General features: G+C 39.7%; 2 protein-coding genes across 6 annotated transcripts in view; both read left to right on the plus strand.

The window, feature by feature from the left end:
• LOC102300195 (GTPase IMAP family member 8) overlaps window positions 1–3,200 on the plus strand; it is an 18,184-nt gene extending 14,984 nt beyond the window's left edge. For 3 of the 4 annotated variants that reach the window (XM_005948600.3, XM_005948599.3, XM_042214600.1), the window contains 4 exons: window positions 493–536; window positions 787–982; window positions 1,070–1,113; window positions 1,489–3,200. In XM_005948600.3, the coding sequence (XP_005948662.1) occupies window positions 493–536; window positions 787–982; window positions 1,070–1,113; window positions 1,489–2,078 (874 nt within the window). In that variant the 3' untranslated portion in view covers window positions 2,079–3,200. The remainder of the gene's footprint in view (window positions 1–492; window positions 537–786; window positions 983–1,069; window positions 1,114–1,488) is intronic. The other variant, XM_005948601.3, reaches the window with a different exon arrangement.
• A 5,813-nt stretch (window positions 3,201–9,013) lies between these two features.
• LOC102299882 (GTPase IMAP family member 8-like) lies at window positions 9,014–15,557 on the plus strand. Of its 2 annotated transcripts, XM_005948598.3 has the most exons (4): window positions 9,014–9,088; window positions 9,168–9,615; window positions 9,773–9,816; window positions 13,400–15,557. In XM_005948598.3, the coding sequence occupies exons 1-4, from the start codon at window positions 9,079–9,081 to the stop codon at window positions 13,987–13,989; spliced, it is 1,092 nt and encodes a 363-aa protein (XP_005948660.1). In that variant the 5' UTR covers window positions 9,014–9,078; the 3' UTR covers window positions 13,990–15,557. The 2 variants fall into 2 exon arrangements, with proteins under 2 accessions (XP_005948660.1, XP_042070523.1); XM_042214589.1 differs by lacking the exon at window positions 9,014–9,088 and having other exon boundaries at window positions 9,096–9,615.
• Window positions 15,558–21,180: the final 5,623 nt, after the last annotated feature.

Here is a 21,180-nt window from a genome sequence, read left to right on the forward strand (position 1 = left end):
GTGCTTAAAGAATGGAGAACACAAAATTGGTCCAAAAACCTCTCATGTTCAGCTGGTTTTTTGTAAAAAGATAACAATGTTAGCCTTTTCTGCAGCTATGGGGCATATATGGTATCACTCTTGGCTGGAAGCAGTGCTTAAACAATGGGAAAAACACAAACTTTGTCCAAAAACCTCTCATGTGGATTACCAAATAGAGAGGTCATAGCTTTATGAAACAGGAAAAGACCACCGTGTAATCCATTTATTTCAACAAAGTAACTGTATTCAGAATACCGCATTTTTAAATAGTAACTGTAACAGAATACAGTTATTCATATTTTTTATTTTAAATACGTAACGCCGGTACATGTATTATGTTACTCCCCAACACTGCATGTACAGTACTTTGTAACTTGAACCTTTTCTGGTGCTATTTTTAATTACTATTCCTTAATGAACATTATTTAATCATATGAACGATCAGCTGATTGCTCAAATCGTATGTTGTAGACCTGCAGAAAATCCTGAATTACAACATCAAACAAAGACAAAAGGTAAGCTACAACCTTCTACTGAAGTTTGCAAAGCATACTTCTAAGTGTGTGCGTGTGTTTGTGTGTGTGTACAGTAAAGGGCAGCGGTGTTGCATGGATTTTTCTGCTTTATACATAAGTAGTCTGTTCGCTCTTTTATTTAGCTGTTTAAACAAATAATTTAATCAAGAACTATACACAGTACTTCCCCCCTTGGATACTTGCTTAGTCTGACATGCTTACCTGACGTGTGCATGTGTGTGTCTATTAGTAATAAAGCCCACATCTGTACCTGAAGTTTTGCAGCAGACAGAAGATTGGAGCGAGAAAACTGACAAACCTTCAGAAGACACAAAAGATAACCAAGAACAAACAGAACAGCAGGCTGATTCTTCCACCAAGTATCAAGACTCCACCAAAGAGAAAAAACTGTCTGAAGACAGACAGATGGGACAAGAGAACAAGAGGTAACAGTGGAAATGGAGATTTGTGGATCAACTGAGAACACACACAATTTCTGGCTCAGTTAATAAGGCTCAAATCTTACATTGTAGATCTGCTGAAAACCCTGAGTTGCAAAATCTAACAGACACTAAAGGTAAGCTACAAACTTCTACAACAGTTTATAACTATATTATTAGATTATTAGGTGTGTGTGTGTGTGTGTGTGTGTGTGTGTGTGTGTGTGTGAAAAGTGGGTCTGAAACGTTCAGCATACTACCTACAGAACAATGTTCTGCATGCCTGAGCAACAATTACCCTTTGCTGGACCTAAACGTCGAGGATTTGTGCACTTGTGTAAATGTTTTTCAGCTGAGTTAAACCTACTGAGTTAGCGAATGTATGATATCATTATATACTGTACAGTTATAATGCTAATGGTAGACCTTAGAAATGATGGTAGACCTTAAAAAAAACATTAACAGGCTGAGTGAAATTTCGCTCAATTTGTGTTTGGTCTTCATCATTTCAGGACAGCATACTTACACCACAGTGAACCTTGTTCTTCTGGGATTGGCTGGGACTGGAAAGAGTGCCAGTGGAAACACCATCCTTGGAGAGAAGCACTTTGTTTCTAAACCCAGTTCAAATCCAGTCACCACAGAGTGTCAGGTGGCAGAAACTGACATAAATAGTGTACATGTGCGTGTGATTGATACTCCAGACATGTTTGATGATGACACTGAACCATCAGTTCGGGACAAACATGTAAAAAGGTGCAAAGAGCTCTGTGAGTCAGAACTCTGTGTCTATGTACTTGTGATGCATGTGAGCAGATTTACAGATGGTGAGAGAGACATACTGGAAAAGTTAGAAAACACTTTTGGGACCAAAGTGAAAGAACAAACTGTCATCCTGTTCACCCGTGGAGACGACCTGGAGGAGGCAGAAATGACCCTGGAGGGTTTTCTTCATTCCTGTCAACCTGGTCTGAAAGAAATCATTGAAAAGTGCGACAACAGGTGTGTTGTTTTTGAGAACCGCAGCTCAAGTTCAGACCAGGTGGAAAAGCTAATGAACACAGTGAGCGTGGTGTTAAAGAAAACAGCAAAGATACAATAAAAAGGTCTTAGTTGTGATTTTTAAGCGAATAAATATATATTAAACCTTTTTGGGTCAGGATGGCAATAATCAAAAGTAACAAATGTCCCACCTGTGGGACTAATAAAGGTCATTTTATCTTATCATATCTTATATATGTATATGTGTGTGTCAAAGTTCAAACCAAAAGCTAATCAACAGACTGTGCATGATGTTAAAATAAACAGCATAGAAGGAATGAAAACAAAATTGTACACAAACCAAACCAAGTGATTCTTTGGTCTTTTTTACATCAACCACATTTTCTCTCAAACACTCTTATTTAGCAATTTTGTTCGTTCTTAAAAAAACATTAAACAATTTAAAATTTGCTCAGAAATTGGTGTATGTACTTCAATCATTAGTAAACATGTCAAATATTAAAAGTGAATGATAATCATAATGCATGTGTGACAGGGGATTTCTAGGAATCTCCCAAACAGCTCTTCTGCTGAGACAACTGAGTTAGAAAACACAAACACTGCAGTTGATTTACTTGCAAGGGCAGCCACATAGCGCTCGTACTCGCAGAGAGACGCTCACGGATTCGTGCTCTGTCACTGTCTGCGTTCTTTATTTATACAAGCTGGTTACACGTGTGTACAAAGATAACAAAGTTATTCCAAGAACTCAGAGCTAAGGTTCCCCTTTTCTACATCAGTATGTTCTCAGAACACAGGAAGCTGTTAGTTGCTAAAATAAGTTTATCACACAAAAGTTGTTATATGAAAAGTCACGTAGACATGTGGTTTGCCTAGTGATCGTAAAAAGGGCACATTTCATGTAGCTGATCACACTATGTACAATTTTCTTTTAACAATGTGTAATGTGGTTTATTGCATGTGATTTCCAAATGCTCTGAGTCTGTAAATGCAGGCTCAGATGAAGTTATGCTGTGCTGTAACTAGTCATGTACCACCATCTACTGAACACTTGATGTTCAAGTACCTTTCCTACTTAATTCCTACATTCCGACTTAAAGTTGGTGGTTATTGTAACTGAATTCATTTTTAGCACATTATTTAATACTTCAAACTAGGGCTGAACGATTATGGAAAATAATCTAATTGCGATTTTTGCCCCAATATTGCGATTGCGATGCGATATGCGATTATTTTTTAAGGTCTTTGTCTTCTGTATTATTAAACAAAGACAAGCAATACATCATATAGTATGGCCAATACTATATTACATTAATTTTAAACTGTTCTTTCCTGGAAGACAGACCTCTGTTATGATGACATGAGGTGATGCATGAATTGATGACTGACATTTTTATTTAACTTCTTCAATCACAACAGTATATTTGAACATACACAATAGTTTATTTTTAGCTTACAAACATCTGAGCATAAAGTGCTGACAAGGAACCCTGGTGTAAACATTAAAATGAAAGTCAGTACAATGTGCAGATTGCAGAAATATACATAAAAAAAATCAGTGGCTTTACCACACTCAGTTTTTCGACATCTGTGAACTACTAGACAGTCATTCAATTAAAAAATAATATTAAATAAATAAAACTAATAAATAAAAAATACACACATCTTACTGATCTCTGCAGTCAGTAACATTACACATAAAGTGCAAACATAATAGCAATTGTATAAACACACACACAAACACGCCTTTAAAATTTAAAGGCGTGAAATTGGACGGTCTAGTTCTGATTAGCGTCACCGCTGTCTCGGTGGAGTTTAATAAACTCGGCCGTCTGCTTCTTGCTATCTAAAATATAACCAGACACTGGTGTAAATTCTCGACTGTCTCATACTTCTGTTTAATAAGTTTTCTGTTTGACGTTTAGTCAGCTGTGTGAAAACCAAGGAGGAACCCACCCGGGGGATTAATAAAGTTTTATTTTATCTAATCTAATAACTTTAATCTCAGCCAAACCGATTTACTCACGAACAAACAAAACACTGAAAAAAGCCCAACAATAACATTTTTAGGTTGTCTAAGTGACTTATATATTACGTTTAACCCGAGCAGCGAAACTCCGCGGTGATCTGAAAATGATGTGCCGGGAGTTGTGCCGTTCTCGGCCGCATCAGTAACCCTCGAGCTCCCGGCTAGCTGTCGAGCTGGTGGGTAGCAGACGCCTCTGAAAACGTCGAAGCACTTTTGCAAATATGGGATATCTTGATAAACCGAGCAGATATTTGATGTTTACACAGCTACTTTCTCGCCTGAAAATATGTTAAAAGTTTATTTTGTGACCCAGAAAGATTAGTATGAGTAATTTTAAAACTTAGTAGCGGCCGCCATTGCTGGAAACTGGAGTTTGGCTGGGCCGCGCTATGAATTCTGGGATATGGTAGTAATTTGGACAGCCTTCGGCGCGTCGCTGTGACGTAATCGGTCTACAAATGCGGCCTCAGGAGGATGCAGCCCATGAATTTGGACATGTCCAGAGTATAATCGCAGCCTTTGCGGTTAGAAAATTGCACTTGATCATGTCGCGATATTATCGCAAATGCGATATATCGTTCAGCCCTATTTCAAACCCTTTTAGGGTTGACGATCAGTTATAATTGTTCGGAGACCTGGGTTGTCGACCCAGAGTTTTGGGTTTACTTTATCATTGAACTCTGATTTTGATATTATCATTTCTAGTCTTTTAGTTTCTTTGTTAATGTTCTGGTTACTGTCTGTGTTTCTTAGTTGCTCTGTCTCCTCTGTCTGCTGAGTCCCCTTGTCAAGTCTACATCTCTGTTTTATGTGTCCTCTTTTACTTTGAAAGTCTGTGTCTCGTGTTAATGTATCAAGTTTTGCTTCCCTTGTTTCGTTAGCCCTGATTTGCACCAGCTGTGTTTCCCTCCGGTCTCTGATTCCCTGATTGCTCCCTCTGTGTATTTAAGCCTTGTGTTTCTCTGTGTCCGTGTCGTGATCTACCCTCATTCATGCTGTCTTTTGTCTGCCTGCCTTCCTGAATTTATTCTTTGTATTTGGAAGTTTTTTACTTTTATTTCAGCAATAAAGCTGTTTTTTGGAGTTCACGTTTTGTCTCCAGAGTCTGCACTTTGGATCCCCCATTTCATCACTCCTGCCTGCACACAGCCTAAACATCATAATAATAGAACTATACCTGACTATAATATAACTATAACTATCATTTCTTCTTTTATACATGACATATAATCAGAATACAGTTACTTTGTTGAAATAAATAGAATACATAGCAGTCATCATTTCCTGTTTCATATAATAATAATAATAATAATAATAATAATAATAATGGATTGCATTTATATAGCGCTTTTCAGGGCCCTCAAAGCGCTTTACAATTCCACTATTCATTCACTCTCACATTCACACACTGGTGGAGGCAGCTACAGTTGTAGCCACAGCTGCCCTGGGGCAGACTGACAGAAGCGAGGCTGCCATGTTAGTCTATGTCCTCTCTATTCCTTCTCCAATTTTGGTGACTAAATCCAGTTGGGCGCAGGTTTAGCTCAGTTAGATGAGCATGTAGTTGTATATTGCATGGCTCAGAGCAGCTGGCCTGGGTTTGACTACAACCGGCTATAACCCCCCTTTTTTTAAATTATTAATAAATTTTTTTACTCAATTTCCATTTGGGATAAATACAATTTCCCTATTTCTGATTGCTGGATACCCAAACAAAACATGCAATTAGAGGCTCTAATGTAAGCGTCCCTTTAATGTTGGTGGCGTCAGTTTCACAATGGACCCGGGCTCAGCAATGCACAGGCAGAAATGCATTTCCAACACCACTTCATAAGAAGATTGGGGTGGTCAAAACTTCTGCATCTTCGATGCTGTAAGTAAAGTAAAAAAGTTTTAAAAAAATTTATTTATATAGCACCTTTCAAGATAAAAATCACAAAGTGCTTCACAGAAGCTAAAACCTAAAAGTAAAAATCAACCAAAAGCAAGTTTAAAAAGATGAGTTTTTAGCTGTTTTTTAAAAGCGACCACTGAGTCCACAGATCTCAGGCTCAAAGGGAGAGAGTTCCACAATCTGGGGGCCACAGTCACAAAAGCTTTGTCGCCTTTTGTTTTCAGCCTTGTGTTTTGGACAGCAAGCAAGCCCTGGTCACATGACCTCAGGGACCTGCTGGGAATGTATGGATGTAAAAGTTCACTTATACATGTTGGTGCTTGTCCATGCAAAGCCCTGAAAGTCAAGGTCAAAACCTTAAAGTGGATCCTGAATTTAACGGGGAGCCAGTGCAGCTGAATCAGCAGGGGTGTGACATGGGAAAACTTGGAGGACTTGGTCAGAAGCTTTGCAGCAGCGTTCTGAACAACTTGCAGATGCTCCAAATAGGCTTTACATAAACAAGTAAACCAAGAATTACAATAATTCAGACGAGATGAAACAAATGCATGAATGACAATTTCTAATTTGGAGCGCGATACAATGGGACTCAGCTTAGCAATGTTTCTCAAGTGATAAAAACAGGAGCGAACCAGAGATTTTACATGAGCATCCAAAGTCAGAGCTGAGTCAATAGTAACACCAAGGTTCCTGATAGACAGTTTGGCAAATGTAGCAAGTGGACCCAAGTTTTCCATAACACTAGGTACAAAATTTTTAGGAGCACAATCAAGGACTTCAGTCTTCTCCTCATTTAGGTAATGAGGTGTGTAATTTCTTCACCACTTGCTAATGTTACTGAATCTGTGGAAGTTCCGTGATAGCCACCACAAGAAGTAACGAATAACGACCCTACCTAAATCCCAGTAACAATTAACGCGTTCCTGATTTTGGCATAATAACTAGTTCCCGTGCACGTTACCACAATAATAATCTGGTTACTCTAATGCGTTACTTTATATTGCTTTAGTCCCTACACAAGGGTTCGGCAGGGTTAACTGATGACACGACCATAGCTGGACTGGCCACTGGGCATACACAAAGGCTCTGTGATTTTTCATTTTTATGGGCCGATGATTTTTTATTTTTTTTAGCAACGGTATAAACAATGAAAGATGGTGGATTGGCCAGATGCCGGCAGATGTGTAAAAATAACTCAGTTGTTTGGTGGTGGCTTTGGCGGAGCTGCCACAAGAGGCCAGGTAGATGAGGGAAGGGGAGGCAGGAGGAGGAGAGACCCGAGGTGGCCCGAGTGTCCCGAGTGTCAGATGAACTGAACTTCAGGTAAGAAGTTATGACCTGCAGTCTATCTGGGTCAGATATAAACCAAGTTTAGGTGGAGTTTATTTTCGCTGTGCTGACTTTTTACCATCAGTTACTATAACTCATACTGCGTATTAGCTAGCATGACGGAGTTTCTATACAGCTGGGTGGGTGCTATGATGTTACTGATAGTGAACTTTATTTTATTCATAAGGTTAGTTAGTTAGTAGAGTTGTCAACCGTCTACTAACTAATAGTCCCGTATTCAGAGAAAATATCACGCGTTTCGTATTGAGCTGAAAAGGAACACAGATTGTCCCGTACTTCAGCTAGGATGAAAAAAGACACAAAGCTGGAGTTATTCCGCATCTTTGCGCTGTCAGCTGCCTCTTCTTCTCTCATTCAGTCATGAAACTGATCAATGATCAGCTGATCGTCTCTCTTGTTTGTTTATCGCCCACTTTGCTCCAGAAAGAGGAAACCAGCGGATGTCGCGCTAAACAACAGCAGCACGTTTAAGCTTGATCAGCTGTTGTTAGAATTTATTTAATATTAATTTCTGGTATCAGCTGATGTTTGCTGGAGCCACAGCTGTAAAGCTGCTGGTCATGATGTCGGTTTGGATATGTGGTGAGAGGGAAACATGAAGATGAAACCAGGAGATGTCCTTACTGGATCATCAGAGCTGAACAGGTGATGGAGAAACAGGTTTACCTTTCAGCAAACATGAATGAGTTGAAGGGAAGTTATGAACTGTTTCTGAGAGACAAATAACACCAGGATCCTTTTCTATGTAGCTGACAGCTGGTAACAGCAAAGCTTTTGCCAGGGGGCCAGGTAGGGCATTAACAGGGAAAGAGGGGCACAAAGAAATACTTTTCTTTCTTATTCTCATTTAAAATGTCTTGCTTTTAACAAATACTCTCCAAATCTTACAACCAAAGTTTTTATCTGACGTAAAATGTTTAGAAATACATACATATACGAACAAGACTGTACATCACTGTCACAACAGCGTTTGTTTTCATTCAAAGGCTTTACGGATTTTCCTATAATACCTGGTGGGCCGGTCTCTAGTCAAAATACCCGGGCCAATTTTTTGTCCCAGTCCAGCTGGGCCAGCAGTCCATAGCAAATTAGCTCACATAGAAACATTAGTTGCCCCGCTTCTTAATGACGGTACCTTAGCTAACAACCCCAACTACCAGATTCAACTTGTAATTGGCTAAAAATCACTTAGCCTACTGGTGAGAGGGATGTTGCAAGCTGTCAGTTTTTACAAGCGATGTTGAAATTTCCACGTTCTGACATTTCAAATGCTTCAGTAATATAGAGCGATATTACATTTATTGCTAATGCAATTATATGGCACATTGACTTCTGAGGAAATTTTAGATAGCACTCGTTATCAAAAAGGTTGCCTACCCCTGCCCTACACTGTATGCGCAGAATAGTTTTCTATACGAGATCGCTGAAAAAAGTGCAGCCTTACCTAATGTCTACCCTACTGTTACTCATTTTATATTAAGATTGAAAAATCTAGTTGGTATTGGTATGGCTAATAACCTTCAGTAATAGTAATAAATCACACAGCAATAGTACATTCATGTGGTTGTAAAAAGCATGATATAAGTATTCAGAATACGTTACTCTCATTGAGTAACTTGAGAATTTTGTAACGAAAATATGTTACAAAATACATTTTGGGGCATGTATTCTGTAATCTTTAGTGGAGAATATTTTAAAAGTAACCTCTACAACACTGATAATGGTGTCACACATGACACACCCCTAATGTTGCACAACAGGTCCACATAATCCAGGCAGAGACAAGCACAACCTTTAGTCACCACAGATGACTTTGAGCCAAGGATAATGTCTCACAGTAAGTTCACACAACAACTATGTTTTAATTGTATGTACTGTATCAGATAAAGTAATGTTGTTTTTAATTATTTTCACAGATAAGATTTCAGTCATGATTCTGGGCAATGTGAAGTCTTTGAAGAAAGCTCTGATAACCAACATCCTGGGGAAAGATTTATCTGTTTTAACCAAAAGAAAGATTCTGAAAAACACTGAGATATATGACGATGATACATTTGAGTTCACATGTACACCAGATCTGAACACAACATGTGACGATATTAGAGAGCTATTTTCTAAGAATCCAAACTTTGACCTGTGTTTGTTGGTGGTAGAGGATGGATTTTCAACAGGAAATGTGCAAAAGCAGATAAAAGACCTCAACAAGAAGACTGGAAAACCAAGAGAAGAGTTGACAGTTGTGCTTCCACTGAGATACAAATTTACAGAATATCCATTCAAATTCTACACCCTCGAACAGGTTTTCAGCAAACTGAGCAAACTACTTAAAGATAAACAACTGAACCCAACCAACAAAAGGAAAAGGTAGAGACAAATGAATGGGTGTCAAATATTTATTTATAATTGTTTGACAGTACTTTTTCAATTACAATTGTTCAACATGGTGTTCAACCGACCAGGAAGCTCTCTTTGCTTCCTGGTCAGTTAAACCAGTTAATGTGGTTTAATTTCTACATTTTAGGTCTGCTGACACTGCTGAACCACAAGATGGAAGTAAGAAGAAAGGTAAGCCACAGTCGCTTGCTCTTTGTGTGTGTGTGTGTGTGTGTGTGTGTGTGTGTGTGTGTGTGTGTGTGTGTGTGTGACAAAGGTTTTTAAAGAAACAATTAATGTTACTTATGTAATGTTATTTACAGAGGTGTGGACTCGAGTCACATGACTTGGACTCGAGTCAGACTCGAGTCATTAATTTTATGACTTTAGACTTGACTTGAAAAAATGTTCTAAGACTTGTGACTTGACTTGGACTTTTACACCAATGACTTGGGACTTGAATTGGACTTGAACCGGTTTACTTGAAAAGACTTGATATTTTACCCCAAATATAAAATTTAACATGCATATTATATAGAGATTGAAAATGTGACGTCATTCACGGGTAGAACCGCAAAGGATTCTGGGAACTCGTGGCAAGAGGTACTAGCGCACGCAGGCTTTCAATTGAAATCAGTTATACAGCGATAAAAAGAAACACAAAAATGTCAAGAAGCTGTTGTATTATTAACTGCAATAGCCGGTCGCATGACAGCCACGGGAAGCCGACGGGTAAAGAGATCGGTTGTTATCGGATTACGTCGTTGAAGAGAAATTGTTCGAGCCATGTTTCCGAAGTAACAAAGAGGCGACTGGATTGCAGCCATTCAAAGACCAAATATAACGTCCCAGAACACTCCAGCTCACAGGTTAGTCTGCTCCAAGCATTTCACACAAGGTCAGTCTGCTGTTGTAGTTAATGCGTCATTTTTCTTAACATAATTGGTGATATAGGTTACAAGCAAGTCTGGCGCTGAACAGAAATTGTCGCGCTATGCTCCTTTTTTATTGTGCATAAATAGTGAATTGTCCTGACACAATATTGCGTTTCCTTCTGTTATTATGGTACATTGACAAAAACATATACTTTTATTCACAGGATAAAACAGTTGTTTTGTATCACTAATTGCCCAGTACGATTACAGCATACAGTATTATTGTCACTGCTACATTTCTGTGATGCTACCAGAAATTATTTCCACTACTAATTAATTACCGTTGAGCTCAAAGGTCCTATTAATAAACGGTTAACGAATGTGTATTTATGACAGACGATTTGTGAGACTGGTAAACTTATGATACGTACGATGGTCTTTCGTTCTACACGGTGCATTTCAAGGTCCTGCACCCATCCGTCGGTAAACTGTACCTGGGCTTGTTGCAGTGACCTGAAGTTACTAAACTTCATGAGTGTATGCACTCACTCCAAGAAGCAGTATAATTATAAATATGCATATAAATATGCTACGATGAGATAGCTGACTTCATCTAACTAGCAAATGTTTTCCAGGCTACGTTGGTGATGCAGTTTTTTTTAATTATGATGTATGATATTTTTGTCATGCGATTCTTAAACGCTCGGTCCGACATAACAACCAGCAAGTCAAGAAAATAAAACACTGCAGCAAAGTTATCTCAGAACTGATCGTGTGAATAAATTATTTACTTGGAGCTAGGTTTAATTGAGACTGCCCATCCATTTTATAAAAAGAGCGGATAGCCACCACTCTTCACAATTGATAGAAATAATAATTATTCATAATGTCTCACATTTATTTGTACATCGTGTCTGACCGCCAAAAAAAAAACATCCAAGATTTTAAAAATATACCAAATAAGGATCCAAAACCTCACTTTACAATTTAGAACATGACCACCCCTGCAAACCCTATCGCTTTTTCTCTCTCGGCGGTTTTTTTTAAAGACTCGATAACCAAGAAAGCTTACGACAATTCACAAAGTTCAGACAACTCCAGCCTCGCTAGAACATCTCAAGCTTGGACCTGTACCACACGTGACTGATACATACCGATCCATCCCTCGAGACTTGCACTACATTACTTACCGAGGACTTCTGACCTGACCGACATTCGAGGATAAAGACTTGAGACTTACTTGAGACTTGCAAAACAATGACTTGGTCCCACCTCTGGTTATTTATAAAGGAAGCTTCTATTTGACCTTTTTGTTCAGGCAGCAAATACTTCAGACTGCAAATTACATAACGAAACAGCTTGGAATCACCTAACCTAACATGCATGTCTTTAAGAGGAAGCTGTAGTATGGGCTCAAATTGTGGTCATTAATATTCTGTACTTGTAAATCAAATGCGTATTTGAGTTTTGTAACCTTTTAAACCAAAGTGTGTGAAAGTTTTATGTTTGTGCATCTACAGATGAGAATTTGCGTGTGTGTAAAACATATTTGTGTTTGTAAAAAATATTTACACGAGTTACACATTTTTTCTTAAGGTCTGGTTACAGATACAAAGCAAACAACTATGTGTAGAACCTGTTCCCTGGCTGCATGTGGCTTTCAACTTACACATACAAATTTTGACCAAATTTTTCTTCCTTTTAGCTGATTGATCAATATCATGTCAATCACAAATTTTAACAATTCAACTAGAGAACAGATGGGTTTGGCTATTGGAGGGGTGCTTTACGGAGCTTCAGATCCTGGAAGAATAAATTCCCTTTCATGTGCCAGCCCAGCGTTTTCCTTCATCACCACAAAGGAAAACAGTCTGTGCGTGTCCGAGTTTACGTGCTTATACAGGGACCTCCAGAGCCTTTTCAACCGCTCTGTGGACCTTCTGGGAAAAGCAGTATTGTGGAAATGACACACACTTCACTACTGGGGATAGTTACAAAGCTTTCTTCGTTACGCGATACATGTTTTTATTGAACATTTGAAGATAAAACAACACAAACTCTTGTAGAGGATATAGAGTCAGAGATACAAATGACAAGGAGCTAGTAGCTAGGCGCTAGTTCACATAGAGCTACTGCAAAAACCCACAGAGCCCAGCAGCCAGCGCAACAAATTCTGGATCCTTGGCTCTTAGTTAGCATTAGCAGCACATGCTGGGTCTGCTGTGAAAGGACCTTTATGCTGCGCACTGTGACTCACAGCAATTTCTAACCACTGATATACCAAAACTTCATCCTAGCTTGACTGCCAGTTTTAGGTTTTCGTAAAGATGTGAGATTAATCTTCCATCTTCCTGTTTTTATAGACTATCTAGAAGGCTGTCTGGCAAGGACTTCTCTTTATTATCATCTTTAGATGGTCCATCAGTGTATTTCAACTGTTGTTCAGCTTTTTGATTACAGAGAAGGAGAAGGCTGTGGGAAAGGTGAAGATGCTAGGTAGAAAGCTACCTACACCTAGCAAGAAAAGTTGACTTTAACAGGAAATGAAATGTCAGTGGACAAACTTCTCAGCCTTTTGTGACAGTTAACTGTTTTGAAACATATGAAAATGAAGGGTTAGTTCAATAAAGTTATTGTCTTAAGGATGCATTTGCATTGTTTGATTTTAATATTTATCACTCAAACATGTTGATGGCATTGTTGCATGAGTAAAAATACAAACACACCCAAACTTTGGACATAATTTAATCCTGTTTTAGGGCCCTATTATGATGAAATATTTATTTAAGGCATTTTAAAACTTTTTGGGACCCACAGACACTCTGAAAAAGTAGCTGATTTGATTTAAAGAAACTACTTATTTTATATTTAACTCAACTTCAGCTTGTTCTTCTCTTCAGAAAAGCTCACCAGCACCAAAGTGAACCTTGTTCTTCTGGGATTGGCTGGGACTGGAAAGAGTGCCAGTGGAAACACCATCCTTGGAAAGAAGCACTTTGTTTCTAGACCCAGTTCAAATCCAGTCACCACAGAGTGTCAGGTGGAAGAAACTGAGATAAATGACTTACATGTGCGTGTGATTGATACTCCAGACATGTTTGATGATGACACTGAACCATCAGTTCGGGACAAACATGTAAAAAGGTGCAAAGAGCTCTGTGAGTCAGAACTCTGTGTCTATGTACTTGTGATGCATGTGAGCAGATTTACAGATGGTGAGAGAGACATACTGGAAAAGCTAGAAAACACTTTTGGGACCAAAGTGAAAGAACAAACTGTCATCCTGTTCACCCGTGGAGAAAACCTGGAGGAGGCAGAAATGACCCTGGAGGGTTTTCTTCATTCCTGTCAACCTGGTCTGAAGGAAATCATTGAAAAGTGCAACAACAGGTGTGTTCTTTTTGAGAACCGCAGCTCAAGTTCAGACCAGGTGGAAAAGCTAATGAACACAGTGAGCGTGGTGTTAAAGAAAACAGCAAAGATACAATAAATAAAAGGAGGCTTGGATATTTTTGATTATAAATGCAAATAGTATGGATCTTTTTTTAAAGGTGTGTCTGTGTGTGAGATTCGTTAGTTATTAGTATTAACTTCGAATTTGTAATGTGTGTGTAACTGATGCAAGATTTTTACTGTACTGAATTTTAATTGGTGTGAAAGATTTACAATAAAACAAAGTTCAGTGTGCCTTATTTCTCTTTGGTGTTTGGACCACGCTGATTCTGTCCTGTTGGATCAGTGAATTTATTCATCAGTTTTTCTGGTTTGTTGTTTTTTTGTTTAGTTGTTTTGGGGCAGGGCACACAGCATAGTTACTTCTTTTGGAAGTAACTAAATAGGGAATATGGTAATCTCTGTCGAGGAGATGTCAGCAGAGATGAGGACACCAAGGAACCGGAAGGTGTGGACCCTCTCCACACACTCCCTGTTGATGTAAAGGCGGGCTAGGTCAGTGCTGTGTCTCCTGAAGTCGACAATGACCTCTTTGGTTTTTTGGCACGAGGCTGCCAACTTCAGGTCTTCCTCTGTAGTCTGCCCTGTCTCTCTTTGAGATGAGTCCAACTACCATGGTGTCATCAGCAAACTTGATGATGAGATTGTTGTTGTGGGTCGAACTGCAGTCGTGGGTGTAGAGAGAATACAGGAGGGGGCTCAGCACACAGCCCTTTGGGGAGAATGGCTCAGTGTGAGAGTGGAGGAGAGATGAGGGTCGAGTCGTACAGTATGGGGCCGGTTTGTGAGAAAGTCCTTTATCCAGGAACATGTGAGAGGGCAGAGACCAAGACTCACCAGTTTGGTGATGAGGATGTCCGGGATGATTGTATTAAAGGCTGAGCTGTAGTCCATGAAGAGCATTTGGACGTAGCTCTGCCACTGCTCTAGGTGACTCAGCACAGAGTGGAGGGCTATGGTGATGACATCTACTGTGGATCTGTTTGCGCGGTATGCAAACTGGTGGGGGTCAAATTCTGGGCGGCGGTAATCCTTGAGGTGCTGAAGAACTAGTCTCTCAAAGCATTTTATGATTACTGGCGTGAGGGCCACAGGGCGGTAGAGGCCAGCGATGATCTTTTGTGCTGTCTTGACTACACTCTGAAGCCTCGCTCTATCCGCCTTAGTGCAGCTGAATGGGAGTCGTAAGCCACTGCAACAGTGTGCGCCACTATCTTGCAACATGTCATATAAATCATGTAGTGCACCTTGATACAGCTGTTGCAATTTGGCACTGTATAAAAACTGAATTGAATACATGTGCATCTAAATACTTTGTTATTAATATACTTACATTTCCTAAATTATAGTTTGAACCATTAACATCTTCTAAACACAAAGATGGTTTGTAATTAAGACAGCACTTTATTTACAGACGGTGAATCCATCATTTATAAAGTTTTAAAATGTAGTCAGTAAACATTTAAGCATTATTAACAAGGATAAAACTGTTTAAATTCCTTATTATTAAATAAGTAGTGAGTGAGTGGAGCTTAACTAATCTGTCACAAATCACATATCCCATTTCATTCCGATTATAAGAAAGACCTCTTGATGCATGCTCAATCATCCAGGTAAGTAAATCCCACAAAAGTTAATTCTCTTCATCCAGGATCAATGGGCTGGGACCTCCCAGCCCATTGATCCTTCAGTGGGCTGGTTTCAGTCATTATGCAAATGTACTGTTTATGAGATTGGGGAAACCTGCAGTCAGCTGAGACTGAAGAAGTCTCTTGGATGTGTGACGAAACGTTTCTCCCACTGAAAACACTACAGCCAGATGAACAGAATCAGCTTTTGGGGATAAGAAAGACCAGTGAAAATTTCAGGCTTTTATCTGTAATAGATTTGAGATATCCATGTTCCAACATTCACTCATATTTCAATCTGCAAACAAATGGCCTGAAAGGCGATTGACAAACCATTTAGAAGAAAAAAAAAAAAAAAAAGATGTAATGAGAAGCATTTGATCAACGGAATTAAAATTTCACAGCATGTATTTATGTATGTTCAAACACTGGATCATAACATTCTCATGCAATTCAGAAAGAGTTGAGCAAACAATGTTCTAAAAATGTACTGATTTAAGATGGACTGATCCATTAACCTCATGCAGACCAGTCTGGGATAACCAAAACTAAAAATCACCGTTCACTTAAAACAACAATACATTAAGATGCAGTTATATATTAAATAATGAACAGAGCCATAAAATAACACTTCTTTGGACAGTTACATCACAAATTCAGTTTCAGTCTAATTTCCTGAGTATCATGGATAAATAAAAATTTTTTAAAAACAGCTGTAAGTTGAAATACTTTGTAAAATGAAGAAAATATGCTGTGATTAAGCCCTTGGTATTGATAAACGCGTAATCAGTGACTTTTGTTGACAACAGAAATTAGACATTAATGGCTGTATGTGTCACGGTTTGTGGAGGCAGACCGTGCGGTGGTGTGTGTGGTGGACCCAGGTGCGAACACACGAGAGTAGATTGGAGTAAACTTAACTGAAAGCGAGCCTTTATTGCGGCTGGTGACAAGGAGTGCAGACAAGGCAGAAACGCAGTGACAAGCTAAACTATGACTAAACTGGGAAAGTAAAACTAGGAAAAACTATGAAGACACAGGAAACCATAACTATGAATACTAAGACTGGCTGTGACAACATGGAGGGTGGGAACACAGACGACGCGACACAGACTACATGAAACACAGAGACTAAATACACATGAGGGATGATCAGGGGAAGTGGCCACACATGGGAACACAGCTGACACACATGAACCTAACGACAGGAGAGGTGAAACTAAATACACTGACATTGAATACAGACTTTCAAACTAAAACAAGAAACATGGAGATTAGACATGACATGAACTAAACATAACCACGCAGACATGACGCATGAACCAGGGAGACTTAGTGCAGGGGGAGATGACATAAACAACTAAGGAACAAGACTAAACAGCAATCTAGAAATTAACTAGGTGAGCTAAACTAGGGCACAAATGAATATAAAAGATACATATAAGAACTCAAACACTGGGTCACAGACCCAGCCCATGACAGTATGTTGAGTTATTTAGAGGTGACAGCAAATTTACAGTGTTATACAACCTGTACACTGCTTTACATCAAAGTCTCATTGTGACACACGCTAGGCACAGATACACCCACACACAGGTCGTTAACATCAGATGCACGTTTATTGTGAGTGTCCACAGAAGTACAGCAGAACACCGTTTGACAGCGGTCGGTTTCCCCAGCTTCCTCTCCCTCCGCTCCTCTCCACCTCACTATATAAAGGGAAGGAAAACCACCATCAGTCCAAACCGCCATCAGCTGTTCTTACCAGCACCGCCCCGTTGAGCCCACTGCACCACTCCTCCCCTGCAGCCGAGCGCCGGACCACACCTCCGCCACAGTCATATTTTCAGTGTTGTTCCATGAAAAGATACAATAAAATATTTACAAAAATAGACAAAGTGCACTTTTTTGAGATACTGTATGCATGCGTTCTATTGATAGACAGGTAGATAGAGTTGATACTAAAGCTTTCGGTTCTGGTGGTGTCATGGTTTGGGTGGGTGCCTGCAGGTCTCCAACAGCGGCTCCTCCTCCTTTAGGTGGAGATCGGTTGCTCCTCCCTGGCTGTCCACCTGTGGGCAATTATTCCGGCAGCATATAAAATCTGCGCACTCAACCGTTCATCGCCTGAGTATCTGATATCCCATGTTAGTCAAGTGGAGTGTGATTGCTCTGTCCAGAACCCGTGTGACGACTTACCTGTTTTTGTTGTCCTCAGAGGTAGCTCCTGGAGTGGAGGTCTCGCCTCCCTCATCCCCGCTTTCCTAGACCTGGGCCACCTGCTGCTGGTACGACGTTACCAACTGGCCCACCACTCACTTGCCTGCCTCCCCACGTCTTGACCACATCCAGGCCTTCTGTCCTACCTGTTTTCACCTCCCCACTGCCTCTGCTGTTCAGCTGCATCCTAGAGTTGTCTAGGTCACTCTTAGTTAACTTAGTTTTTACTGCGCGCCTCTAGTGTGGTGGCGTCGTTTTGTTTTTGCTTGTGTTTAATTGTGGGGGGAAATAAACCTTTTGTTCACTTACCGTCTCGCTTCCGATTTGGTTTCTGCACTTGTGTCCATCTCAGTTACCTCGTACCGCTGGGCCGTGACAGGTAGGCCATGAGATGTAGCCAATTGTGACTTTAAAGAGCAACACTGCCCTTGCTGCTCAAGCTGCTGTTGCATTTAGGAAACTGCTGGGAAATTCCACACAGAGTGTTTGATTTCAGCAGATGATACCATTTTACTTAGTATCTGGAGGAACACTGAGAGCAGGGAGAGGATGAGTTAACTATAATTTGCCAAATCTCCCTCAGTGTCATCAGAACTTTTGTCATAGCCTTCTCTTGGTTTGTGGGTAGAGGATCAAGGTGTGTGTCTGATCAAACACACACAAACTCACACATGTGCAATAAGACTGCTATATGTGCAATTCTTTTTTTTTTGACAAAGTTTTGTATTTCCCTTACTTAGTTGTATATAGCATTTCTATTCTATTTTATTCTATTGTATATATTATTCTATTTTATTCTATTGTATATACTATTTTATTTTATTCCATTCCAGTGTTTTCTAATTTCTGCTACATAACTTTAAACAAAACAATTTCCCACCTGTGGGACTAATAAAGGTCATCTTATTTTATCTTATCTTAGTTAGCCATTACCTCTTGGTCATTATCCTATGTGTGTCTGTGTCATTGTACTGGCATCGTGTTTGGCTTTCTGTTTCATATCTAGCACCTCTAGTTCCAGTATACTGAACATTATGTTGGAGGTAAGAATAAGGTTGACTTTCACAACCAGATTATTAAAGGGTTTTAGTTGGTGGTTTTGAATTTATGATAAAAACAAAATCTGGCTCTCAGGACCACGATAAATAGGAGGTTCAAAGGTAAGGTAAAGTTATTTTCACCATGGGCCTCATCTTGTCAGAATGAAAAGAAAACAGTCTCAATTATTTGCCAATTATCTGGGTTTCTTTCACTTTAATCAATGGTAATTTAAAAGAAGACCAACATAGACTGCTAAACTCTGAAAGCGAAAACGAGGTAGGATTTTGAATCATTAATTTAAACAAAAAGATATAAGCTCAGAAGAACAATTCAAGCTCAGTCAATGAAAGGGAGTGCAGTCCTTGTATACTGTGGTAAATAGAATAAGTATCTTTACTACATGTGTTCTTTTTTTAAATAGTAGATCTACTTGTGATCAAAGTACGATACTTCAATATGTTTCACTATGGTTAAACATAGATCTGCTATTTTTCTTTTAAACTAACCATACTCACCTGTTACACCCCTTTGTGTTAGGATACCTGGGTCGTTGACCCAGGGTTTTTTTTAAATTTATTATATTATTTATAATTTCTAGTCTTTGGGTTTTTGTTAGAGTCATGTCTTATGGTTTGTCTCTGTGTAATCCTTACTTGCTGTCTCCCCTGTCCGGTATATCCCCGTGTCCAGTCAGTGTCTGTGTCTGCCCTGGTCCCACGTCTCTGTTCCCTCTGTTGTAGTGCCTTTGATTAGCTGACCTTTGGGCTAAATGAGTTCAGCCCAGATGTGGGAATTTTGACAAACAAGAGAAGGGAGCAGATTTAAACCCAGTGGGAGTTTCCCCCCAAAGAGGGACAAAAGGACCCCCTGATGATCCTCTACCTAATCACATGAGCCAAGGTGTGAAAACGGGTGTGGGTCACAATCAGCCAGGGTTTCGGGTGAGCTCATTGTGAAACCTGCACCCAACCTATCATGTGATTTCCTGAGGTCAGATGGCCCAGGATGTGAGTGGGCGTTGAGTTGTCTAGGGAGGGAACTCAAAACTGGATTATAGATGGCAGAGAGTTGGTGTCGTAAACCACCGCCTCTGTTCAAAGATGGTCGCTCACAGTGGACATAGATGCTTCTTTCACTCCTCTTTCAAACCATCTGTCCTCTCTGTCCAAAATGTGAACATTGGCATCCTCAAAGAGTGACCTTTGTCCTTTAGATGCAGATGGACTGCTGAGTCTTGTCCCGTGGAGGTGGCTCTTCTATGTTGTGCCATGTGCTTGTGAAGTGGCTCGCGCTTGTAAATACAAATATTTTTCAAAGTATTTTTTTAAATAAGTATTTGTAAAAAAAACAAAAAAACACGCTATTTGTGCCTTTCCGAATACCGTATTCGGGTTCAGCTCCACTCCTACTTTTCACATTTGACCAACTTCTAGATGGCATAATTTTGTTAGAGGTCTTAGCTCAACAGGGAGAAACAAAGGCATTGTTGTAAAGGTTTGACAAACATCACATAATGTTGGACTGTAAAGTGGAAATACCTGTCACACCTTTGGGTTTTCAATGGATATGTTTTCATTGTGTGCCCTCATAATGAACCACAAATATGTATGGTGTTTTTTTATGATCAATATCTGTTCAAAAGAAATGTTTAGAACGAGGCCACGAGGAGTGCTGTGGAAATGTCTTGGTCAACAGAGCATTTTCCACAGAACTGTGGTTGTATTCTGTGGAAACAGAGAACACAATGACAGGACTGTCATTGTGTTCTTTACACTGGCTGAAGCTGGCTCCAGCTAGTATTTAAAGGGTTCTTTGATCCACAGACAGCTCAAACAGTACATTACAATAACGCAGACACACACACACACACACACACACACACACACACACCACCACCACCACCACCAGAACCCCCTCTCCAGTCTTCATATTTACAAAGTGATGCAAATCACAGTTTGGCCATAACGAACACAATGTTCAAATATAAGAGTGTCCATAAGTGCAGGTGGTAACAGGACACCCTAGGTCACAGGTTGATGATCGATGTTGTAATTGTATCACAAGACCTGCAGCAGTATGTTGTGGACACTCAGGTAAAGAGAGGGGCTGAGCTGTTAACTGTTCACCAACTGGTGGTGAGTTGGATCAGGTGGTGGGGAAGACGCTGGACAGACCTCCCGCATCTAAATGTATAGTGAGGGTGGAAGAAAGAAGGTTTGTGAACTTATAAACTTAAAAACTGAGTTTTCTGATTTGAGAAAAGAGTTTAAATGTTCTAAAAATGTACCTTAGCAACTGGTTGTATTGTACATAGTACATTTGTAATGAAGTGGCTCTAT

The sequence above is a fragment of the Haplochromis burtoni genome, unplaced genomic scaffold (genome assembly GCF_018398535.1).
Source record: "Haplochromis burtoni strain Fernald_Lab_line unplaced genomic scaffold, NCSU_Asbu1 Contig_592, whole genome shotgun sequence".
In the NCBI taxonomy this organism is placed as follows: domain Eukaryota; kingdom Metazoa; phylum Chordata; class Actinopteri; order Cichliformes; family Cichlidae; genus Haplochromis; species Haplochromis burtoni.